At 37.3% G+C, this 11,444-nt stretch overlaps 1 protein-coding gene across 1 annotated transcript in view; it reads right to left on the bottom strand.

Annotated features, from left to right (window-relative positions):
* TMTC3 (transmembrane and tetratricopeptide repeat containing 3) overlaps window positions 1–9,332 on the bottom strand; it is a 24,811-nt gene extending 15,479 nt beyond the window's left edge. The window contains exons 1-5 of the mRNA XM_008941331.1: window positions 9,215–9,332; window positions 8,401–8,616; window positions 7,142–7,360; window positions 2,685–2,784; window positions 1,296–1,411 (exon numbers count right to left, since the gene is read on the bottom strand). Of these exons, the coding sequence (XP_008939579.1) occupies window positions 1,296–1,411; window positions 2,685–2,784; window positions 7,142–7,360; window positions 8,401–8,589 (624 nt within the window). The 5' untranslated portion in view covers window positions 8,590–8,616; window positions 9,215–9,332. The remainder of the gene's footprint in view (window positions 1–1,295; window positions 1,412–2,684; window positions 2,785–7,141; window positions 7,361–8,400; window positions 8,617–9,214) is intronic.
* Between the last annotated feature and the right edge of the window lie 2,112 nt (window positions 9,333–11,444).

Genomic DNA, 11,444 nt, shown 5'->3' with positions numbered 1-11,444 from the left:
GAACCTGTATGCCTGGAGGTCTGTATTTTACACTGACAGATTAAAAACTGTACCAGCTTTTGACACTTCGGTAAATCAAGTATGACCACGGAATAAATTTTGAAATCACCATTTTTAGAATTTTCAGCTCCTCTGAAAACTTGACGTATTGCTCCACATACACTTGTTGCCTGAACTACAGACATTGACAGGTTTTTGAGAACTGGTCAAACTTAGTTCATGCTACACCTGTGCCCTGAGAAGCAGCTTCAGTTTGGATTTTCTTTTCTCCTCTGTTGACTTACAAGAACTTTAACATTAAACTTTCATGAAATTGAGGATCAGATCAAAAGTATTGAAAGGAAGGAAGACTGGATTGAAAAGTATGGTCACATAATGGTGATTTCCTTAGAAATTAATTTTGCAAATTATATACTTATTCAATAGACTTGCTGTGAAAATGCAAACAGTTACATGTTTTTCTGTAAGCACACACACAAAAAGAAGTGATTTTGGTGCTTTGGCCTTGAATATATATCCGCAAGACAAATAATCTTTCAGCTTTTACTTGTGCAGTTTTTGCAAAATATTCTTTCAATTAAGGAATAGTAAACTAGAAAAAACTTTCTTAGAATATGCAATCTTATATTTTTAAATTGCATATGTTTTGACTATTAAAAAGTAAAAATTATCTCATTGCAGGAACAACGTGTTTCTCTGAACGGAAGTTATTATTTAAATATTATTAAGAATTAACTTTTAAGTTAATTTAAGAATTAACACTATTAACTTAAAGACTTACCAATGCTTATGAGGAAACCAATCAGATAAGAAACTAAACTTAAAGGTATTCTTAGAACAACAAATTTCACAACAATATTGCTGATTCATATCAGACTACTCCAAAACATCTGGCTATTCACTAGAATGTGATGAAATGCATTTGTTTATAATGTGTTCTCTATTTTTAGTACAGGAATTAAACCCAAATAATCCCTCACCTTTATGCACCTCAGATGTTATTCCAGACTGTTAACATGCTAGTCATTGCAAACCTCTGTCAACTAAAACCTTCAGTTGTCTTTAAAGACCTATCAATTCTTTATATGGCATCTAAAGGAATTCACTGGATTCACTCACCATGAACCATATATGCTAAACAATAGTTGAGTAAACAAATACCTGGAAAATGTAACACAACTACAGAGTTAGCCTGAACTGACAAAAATCAGTGCTGAAATATGATACTGCAAATTACTTAATGTCTCCTTACAGAATTCCAGAGAAGAAATCCAATTTATTTTTCAACAGCTTACCCCTTGAGCAACAAAGACTTCATACACACAGCATATCCCCACCACTGTTATTCCTTGTTCTTTACACAGTGTTGCAACAGCTACTAGAAACACAGTCACTGCAATTGGAGTCCACACTGCAAATAAAGACATTATTATGTTCCATCTCACAATAAAAATAAACATTTATTGAAGTATATTAAGCTAAAAAGTGAAGACACTGGCTCTCCATGTTTGAACTTGCTGTGTTCCATAAAAGGTATCCAGTACACCATTTGTTAAAGGCGAGATGACTAGTTTCACTCCACAGAAAATAATTTACATGTATGTTCTAAAATTCCTCCCGTAAATTGAAAGAACTAAAAGAAAGGCAGAAGACTACTACAGGAAAACAAAACCCCCTCTCTGTTCTAACTCACCAGAACAGTGTTTCAGATGGAATGCTTTACCGGGAATCAGGAACTTACACAAGGTCAATCTGACTTTGGGCAAGAGGCATGGCTCCTACCATCCCTGCTCAAACTCTGCAGTTCACTTTTGACCTCCTGAGGCATCTCAGCATACTTCCACTTACTTAAGAGAAATCAGTGACAGGGTCCCCTACTCTAGATAACTGAAAAAAAATAAGATATATGGAAGAAACAACTGAAAAAGTGCTTAAGTATTGAAGAGAAAAAAAAAAAAAGGGAATTGATAATGAAAAGTACTATTACGTGGGTATCTTGGTGCTGAAGAGTTCTTTGAACACCCTTGTTTAATCACCAATTGTCCCGGTTTTGGCTGGAATAGAATTAATTTTCTTCTTAATAGCTGGTACAGTACTGTCTTCTGGATTTAGGATGAGAATGATGTTGATTACACAGTGATGTTTTCAGTTGTTGCTAAGCAGTGAATATATTAAGCCAAGGACTTTTCAGCTTCTCATGCCTTTCCAGCAAAAAGGCTGGAGGGGCACAAGAAGCTGGGAGGGGATGCGACTAGGAGAGCTGACACAAACTGGCCAAGGGGATATTCCATCCCGTGTGGTGTCGTACACAGTATGTGACATGGGGGGAAGCTGGCCAGGGACCACTGCTCAGGAAGTGGTTGGGCTTCCATCACTGAGTGGTGAGCAACTGTGTGGTGCATCACTTGTCTTGTGTATCGCAATTCTTTGATTATCACCATTATGATTATTTTCCTTTCCTGTCCTACTAAACCATCTTTATCTCAGCCCATGAGTTTTACTGCTTCTTTTTTTCCTAATTCTCCCTCCCATGCCACTGGTGGCAGAGAGGCGAGCAAGCAGCTGTGTGGTGCTTAATTGTCACTTGGGGTTAACCAATGACACCAATACACTCATTACTATTTTAAGAGCCCTATTTTAGTGACACAGAAACGAAGTTTGTATATATTTTGTCAATCATTTACCTATGGTATTATCTGGCCCTTTAGATTTTGTATATGACAAAAAAGCAGCTAGAAAAAAGATAGATGACAAAAGCTCTGCTCTGCCCACAACTCCAGTTACCTGAAAAAGAAGAAAAAAACCCAAATTATTCTTTTAGTGAATATTCCAGTACTAGAATAGTGCATGACTAATATACTATCAAGATATCCATAAACAAGATCTGTAAACAAAGCAAAAAAGGCTAAGATTGACACTGCTTTCAGTTCAATCAGTACTGAATTCAAGAATAGGATGATACAGGTGGCTGGTGTGGGTGATGTGCCCCCATGTACCACATTTAAAGAGACAACTGAAGAAACGTTGTGCATACTTTTATCTTTAGTAATACCTGTCGTTACTGACATCCGATCCCCAGGATAGCTGCCACCCAACCTCTACCGTTGGGTGCCATCACAGTCACTGGCTTCAATGTGAAGGATGCTGCAAATGGCGTTTATTGCGCAGCTGCAATTGCTTATATAGCAGAAGCCACACCCACAAGGCCCCTCGTGGGCAGTCTGAGCTTTCCGTTACATCGCGAGATCTTCCGCACGCCGGTCCCTGCCTAGGGCGGGCTCTGCTCACCACAACAAATACCAAACACAAACAGCATTTGAGGCAGAATTTTGGCATAACTGCTTTCGCCATAACACCTGTAAGAAACTGGCTTTCATCAGTGGGAGCTTTAAGTGAAGCCTGACAAGGACTCTTGTACATATACAGCTTGCAGACAGTGGCACAGAGAAACTACTATTGTTATTTTTGTTCATAACTTTTCTGACTGACTGAAGAGATCCAAAAAAAACAGCACTCCCTTAACCGGTACTATGGCAGCTCTTAGGTGATCAGTCAAGAGTTACAAATAAATTGATGGCAAGCTCTGTGCAAGGCAGTTAAAGAATGACTCAGGCTTTACTACAGGCCTGGCAATTTTCTGAATGATAATTTGGTTGCCAATATTAAAATGGCAGGTAGTGCCCCTTTGGTAATGAGGCAGCAAGGAATGGATTTTATGAAAATCTGGACAAGTGCTGAAATTCATAGGGAAGAAGACTGTTTTGGAATCCCCAACTAAATAGGATTAATTTCCATTTTCAAAAAAACACTAAGGTGCAACCAACAATCAGAGATGGAAGACATGTCACTATTTTAATGGTCACCGTAGTAGCCACTGTGCTACAGTACCATTCAGGACTGCCTCTCTTCCTCATTTGCCCTGTTCTTTAACACCTCTGCATCTAAATTTTTGCAAGTAAGCTGGCTGAAAAGAGGCGTGCTATCCTGAGGAAGACATTCATACGTAATTAAGGAAACCTTGTAGCTAACCACTTAATTACGATGATGCTGAAAACTGACTTTCAACCATCTGGACCCAGGTAGAAGTTTTTATTGCTGCATACATCCTTGGTCAAGCACGATTGATCCTGCACAGCATTAAAAGAGAAACTCACTCAATATCCAAGGTCACAGTGTAAGGAAAAGTAATCAAACCCGAATCTGAAATCATGCTTGGTGCTTCCAAGGAAGCGGCGTATCTTTACCACAGGACTCACTGTACCGCCCACGGACAAAGCACGTTTCACAACCGACAGCAAATCAGTGTGTGTTAGCATTTTGGATAGTATGCAGGTATTTGTTTCCAAAACATCTTAAGACGTCTCAAGGATTTCTGGTCCAGATCTCAAAATTGTCCAGCATCAAGACAGAAGTTAAAGAGAACTTTGTCTATAGATCAGTTGAAAGAGATCATTAGTAAAGCAAATGTGCTGGTGTGCCTCCACAGTCCCCTGCAAACAAAAGGGAGATTCTACTGCTGGATATGAGAGAAAATGCTAGCATTCACAAGGCTAGTTGACATCCCATAGATGTGAAGGTGGTCAACATGTCTCTGGCCAGAACAGTACTCAAGTGGCTAGAAAGATTGAACTGTAATTCTCAAGACAAGGACAAATGAAACTACAATGCTGTATTCAAGCCAGTTCCTCAAAAATTCTTCCCCAGAAAATTACGTATTACCACTGAAAGAGTTCAGCTTCTCTTCAAGAGTCAAGCAGAAGGTTATTTTGTATTTATCCTGCTCTGCTAACTCTTCCAGGAAAAAAAATAAATCCATTTATCATAAGACAGGTAAAGGTTTAAGATATTTATATATTACATCTGCTGTTTCAAACTCTTGTGCAGGGGAATAATAAGTAGGAGACTAATCTGAAGGAATTCCAGTAAGATACGTTTCAATTATAGAAGACAAGAAAGGTACCATCACATGATGTAAAAACTGGGAATGTGACCTGTTTTGGAGTTCTCACTCAAGTCTGAAGAATTTAGTTGGCACCGAGGTCTACAGTTTGAAAATGCAGCTCATTATTAACTTCTCTTTTCCGTGTACAGAAACCTCCATTTTTTTGCCTTTTATACATGTGCCATATATCTCAACTGCCAGCTAAGAATCCTTTCTGGGTTGCATGTTACGTAGAATGGTCAATGCAAATGCTTCAAAGGATAAAATGCACTATTTCTCAAAAGCAGAAAGCTTAATTGAAAAGGGTGTGAGGAGAAGGAAGAAGAAAACCCTTTAACTGATTCTTCACAGAGTACCTAAGCACAACAGCAGGGGAATGCAATTATAAGTGCACTTCAATTTGAATCTCTAAACGTTTTAAGTTGAGCACGAAGTTCTACCAATCACATAGTCTTAAAGTGCCCTCTTGTGGCTAATATCAGGGATTACACACTTATTACCAAATTGCTTCCTACCCAGTAACCATAACGTTGTAATACGTTGCCTTACACAATAAGCTTTCATTAAACAATATTTTGTAGGATTTGTACAATAGGTTTTGCTAACTCTGTTGCATAGTACTAAAAGCAAAAGTGTTACTGCTCTCTCATATGGAATCTGACAGTTCAAGTATGATAACGGATCATTGTATATGGAATGAATGTGACAAAATCACACAACACGATCTAAGCCAGGAACCACTAATTTAAGTCGCTATCAACTTGCTAATGCTCCTGTGAAGATATTATCACATTAACTACTAAGAGACAAAGCCAAACTTTGACTGAAGCATGGCTTTTTTAAAAAAAAAAAAAAAAAAAAGAAAAGAAAATCAAATTACATTAACAAATTTTTGTTTACCAATCTGTATTTTGTCCAAGATTTTTGAGGGTTATTACGCTTCTGAGCTAAAAAGCAATCAGAAACGTTTAGGCATTTAACTTTTTAATTTTAAAACATGACACAAACAACTTCTAGCAAGTAGCCAGAAGTAGCTCAAATAGTAACAAATTATAAACACCATTAATTTAATTCCTGTAAAGATTTGCTCAAAACATACAGATGTAGACTACTGACTTGCTACTGACAGGGATTTGTATGAGAGAGACACGCAAATTCTTTACCCAAACAAATCAGGTACAGAAAAAAAAAAATCTGCAAGAGTAACCGCTTTTCATTTTCTTATTATCAAAAGATACCCCTTCTCCCCCCAGAAAAAGCACACACAAAAAACAACCCCTCAAAATAAATATGGAATAAAAATTCCAAAGTAGCAAAGTTTTACACATTTTTCAGTTTTCTGAAAATCAGCTAATACTATAAGAAAAAAAAGAGACTGAGCTTTGCAGTGTGTGAACTGAAATCTAGGAAAGCAAGTCTAAGTGGTACAGAAATAACAGCAGAGAATTCCAAAGATCTGCTTTATCAGTGTTCTGACAGCAACAAATCTAATGAGTGGCTACCACAAGACTCCCTTTACTCCACAACACTGCAAGCCCGGTGGACCATTAAAAAATATCTAATCAGACATCTTCTCTAAATAATGCTTTTCATAGCAGTGAGAAAAATCCTTCAGAATCAAAGTAAAGGTAAATATGAGAGGTGAGAAATATATTTCCTCTTTCTCATATTGGATATATTAAAAAATGGAAGGTTCAAACAGAATGGTGCTAGGCTGGATGTGGCATAGCAAGAACAATCTGAGAAGCAGTCCTGCTGACACAGGTACACTGACATAAGAGAAAGTGAACGGAACAGACTTGGTGATTAGCTAGAGGGGAGTGTGTAGTGATCCTGGAAACCAAATAAGAGGCATTCACATTATTTGAAAAATATGACACTGGATGAATCATCACAGAACACAAATATCTATGCAAGATAAAGTAGCCATCATCATAAAAACCAATGTTTGTAGCAGAGACCTAAGTTATTTAAGAACTAAATTGATGTTTCTTTAATTATTTTTCAGTAGCTACATGGAATACCAAACACCCCCAAGCATTAATATTCGTCACCTCCACCACTCATTGCAAAAGGCAGAGTACAAGTAAAATCGCAGACTTTTGGGAGTTACAATATATGAACAGATACAAACCCCCATGAAATTTAAGATTAATTAATACAGCTTGAACAAATTAAGCATGTTACAGCTATACCTACCGCTTCAGTATGTATTGGGTGCACTGCAAAGAGTAAGGATGCAACTATGCTGCTCCTGTTGTCCAGAAAAAGCTTACAGACCTTGAGGAAGACTACACAGACCACTACATGAAAGACCAGATTCAGGAAGTGGTAGGAAACTGCATTTAATTCACTGAACAAGTAGTTTAAACGAAATGTAAGAACTGTAAGGGGACGATAAGATTTATGACTCCTCTCCTAAAAGAAAATAAATAAATGTCAGTCACCACCAATTTACAAAGGGATTTTTACTCCAAAATATCTTCCTAAAAATCTATGCATATACATCTCCCCCCCTCTATTCTCAGACATCTACCTTCAAAAGAGAGACCTGAAATTTGGTAATACTGAAAACAAATAAGTAAATACAATGACTTAAATGAAAAGAGTATCTACCAGTCAATCTATGTTGCTAGTTACTCCATCCATAAGGCCTTTCAACTACTTAATACCACCTTCAAAGATAATCTAAGAAACCTGTGGAGGTCAGGGGAGCAATGCCACAGGGAACCAAATTGCACATACAGACACACAAAAGCACAAGATGGGAAAAAAAAATACTTTAAAAGCCATGAATGACCAAAGTAATCTGACTTAATTTAGTTAAAATTAACCTTTCACTTGGTTTTAAGTGCAAAATCAGCACTGAACGAGATGGCCTTCTCCCACTTCACATGCTTAGGGTTTTTTTTTTAGTAATGTCACTGAAAAATACTACTTGAAATTTTACTGGGAGGAGTTTAGGAGTCTATTTACTCTCAGTGACTACAGGACAAGACGGCAACTGGAAAAGAGTATGGAAAGTTTCTTTACAGCGTTATATGAAAATTATGTATCCAGGTCTATTTGCAGAGCTAGTAATTAGCATCTCATAAACATATACGTCATAGACATAAGAAAAGAGAAGATTGCAAGGCAAAATGCCTTGACAAGCCCAGGGAGGTGGTGGAGTCATCACCTCTGAAGGGATTCAAAAAACATGTGGACTTGGTACTTCAGGACATGATTCAGTGGTTATGGTAGTGGTGGGCTGATGGTTGGACTTGATGATCTTGGAGGTCTTTTCCAACCTTAATGATTCTATGACTCCTGATCTTATAGTACAGAACACTACCACCACCAAATTCCATCAGTAACAAACTATTCTGTTAAAAACACAGAGAGGGAAAGGCTGTGTAAAAACTTTGCAGTTTTCCTCAATTTCCTAAATGTCTCAAAGTATTCCACAAACAGTATACCTCAGACATTGGAGTGCCCCAGAAGTCATTCTGAAACAGATTTTTTAACGGAGTAGAAGGATGCAAATCTTTATTGTCCAAAATCGCTGAAACGTCATCAAAAACAAAGCCACAAAACAGACTGTTCCAGTAGCAGGCTGCCACCACCCCTACTATTAGTGCTGCTTCCTTCAGGCTCACATCAGCCATCTTCTCTAAGACTTTTCATGGACAAAGCTGCAATCTGTGGACAGAAACTTGAGTAGTTTTACTGATTAAAAACTAAACTTCATAAATAAAGTCTAATTTGACATCTGTTATTTTAGAAGCTAATGACATTACATATCTAAAAATCAGTAAGATAGAAAAGCTTTCCTCAAGTCTCATTCATCTTACACAATTTAGTGTCTAGAAGAAATACTCTTATTAAAAAGTCTCACTCCTAAAAAGCCCTTACACAAACTGGATACATTGCTACATTTCATATTTTACTAAAAACAATAAGATTGATTATCAAACAATATAGCTTTCACTAGACAGTTATGCAGTTCAAGGGAATGCTGGAAACTGCAGAACTATGAAAAATAACTTCTCTAGAACCCCTGAGTAATGTAACATACTGACACAGAAGACTGAGGTATCAACAAGGCAGAGAGTGTGTTAATTATTAATGATATTTAGGTTTAGAGATGTTTCTCAAAATATTTCCAAAGTAATTAAAAAGTAAAATTTCAAACATCCTGAAGAACAAACAGGAAACAAAGAACTTCATAAAACACTGGCATTCAAGAACAGGTAAAGAAGGACATGAGTTATAATAAAAAGTTAAACTTACCATTGAAGCTCACACTTTGCCCATTTGCATCCTTCATAGAAGTTCATGAAAAGGTCATTTTTTTTTCTCAACTCTCCCAATTGCTCCAATGTCACTGAATGTTCATGAGAGTCCTGACTATAGACAAATAGCATGTAATAAAGACACTACAAATTAACTTTATCTTACTTTTTTTCCCCTCTCATCTTGCAGAACATTTCTACCTAAACTTATGTTAGGTGGAAAAACTTCTTTACTTTGAGGATGATGGAGTGCTAGAACAGGCTGCCTACAGAGGCTGGGGAGTCTCCTTCTCTGGAGCCTTTCAAAACCCACCTGGATGCATTCCTGTTCAGCCTGATCTAGGCAAACCTGCTTTAGCAGGTTGTACTAGATGATCCCCAGAGGTCCCTTCCAGCCCCTGCTATTCTGTGATTCTTTGTAAAATTCCTCAGCCCTAGAAATTAAGCTAGTGTCCAAAACTGCTGTTTATTTTTGAGAAAAAGGAAAGATGACTGAACACAAATACATGGCATTTTGCCAAAACTAGAGAGGGGTAACATCTGTAAAGATGACTGAACACAAATACATGGCATTTTGCCCAAAACTAGAGAGGCGTAACATCTGTAAGGACACAGAAGGGCTAATATGAGCCGGATAATGTGGATCCATAAAAACACCAGCCTTATGTCTATCAGGGTTCACACATCAAAGCTGATGAGTCACTTGTAAGGTATAGTCTCCTTCACTGTCCTAAACCTTGAAATGCTGGTGATATTATTTTTTCTTTCAGTGTTTGTTTGTTTCTTTGAAATTGTGTCCAGATTTAAGTACACTATCCTCTAAAAACAGGCCATAGAGGTATCTCATCCAGATAGGCAATTTCAGTTGTGGTTTGCAGCTGAGGCTGAAAGCACAACAATCATCTGTCACAACTAGTGGTAAACGTACAGGAAGGAATACTTGTACAACAAGATGCAAGCACAGTTAAGCTAAAAATCAGGGCAAAGATCATTTAAAAAGAATCAAATCAATCCATTCAGTATTACTCACATAATGGCAGTGAAGGTTTTTTTTTCTTTTGTGGTACTTGCAGCACTGGCTATTGCATTACTTCAACCAAGAAAGAGCCTTTTTTTCAGAGCTGCCACCACCTTTATCACAAAAAAAAAAAAAAGAGGAAAAAAAAATACCTATGTTAAATGTTAATGGATGCTGCTCTATCTTTTGCCTGGTTGGATCAGAGTACTTTAAAATACCCAGGCAAAAATAAGTCTTAACATATTTATGATCTTCTTGACAGCTAGAGAAATCACTTTTAGAAAAGAAAAAGCGCACTGCAAGAATACAGGAAAATAACACCCCACTTTTGAACCTCAAGTCACCAAAGCTTTTTTTAGTTCCTCCCATAGAAACTGTAGAGAACAAACTGCTGTTTGAACAAACACCCTGCTTGAAACAGTTTGAAATTCCTTCTCTGAAACAGCTTCTGAAGAGTGCACTTCCTTAGTGAAGTTCATTAGTTCTACTAAAAAAGAGTTACGTTTGAAAAGGGCTTAAAAGAACATGTAGGCTTATATGTTGGAAAATGATTACATTTTTAAAATACTGTCTTTCAAAAATTAATGGGACAAGATAATATTACTACACAGAACCAACTGTAATGTTTATTTCAATTCAACCTTTAAGAAGAAATAACATAAGGTAAGTAGGTTTTTGGTGAATTGAGACATTGTTATTAATAATCTAAGTTGACTGTATCAGTTGAGGCAGCAAGACCTCATAGACACTACTTTGGGTACCAAAGAGCTCTGAGGCAACTCCTTAACAACCCTACTTCAGAAACAGATACTGCTACTCAGCTGGATGAAAAAGGACAGATTCCTAAGCATAGCCTCCTATCAAAAGGAAAAGCCTAACCAACCTTAACTGCAAACTCCTCAACTGCTTTTTGTAGGTTCTTAGTTTTCCCTACCCAGAATATATGTCAAGACAGCTATTTTACTCACCCCTTAATCCTAGGCAATTCTGATGCCTTCTTTTTGTTCTGAATTTCTAGTATTTTTTCCACCCAAAATTAATTTTATACCACTACTGACCATGCTGCTCCTTGACAGTTACATTTACCTACATGACAAGTGTAGGGAAAGTACCTTTTTCATCTGGAAGGAAAGGGACCCCTTAGGCATAGGGAAATTAACATCTTGGCTATATCCAAAGTCAAGTTTCAGTGGCTACCCCACCATCAGAG

The sequence above is a fragment of the Merops nubicus genome, unplaced genomic scaffold (assembly GCF_000691845.1).
Source record: "Merops nubicus isolate BGI_N331 unplaced genomic scaffold, ASM69184v1 scaffold11035, whole genome shotgun sequence".
Lineage (NCBI taxonomy): Eukaryota > Metazoa > Chordata > Aves > Coraciiformes > Meropidae > Merops > Merops nubicus.
This window is presented reverse-complemented; position numbering and strand designations above follow the sequence as displayed.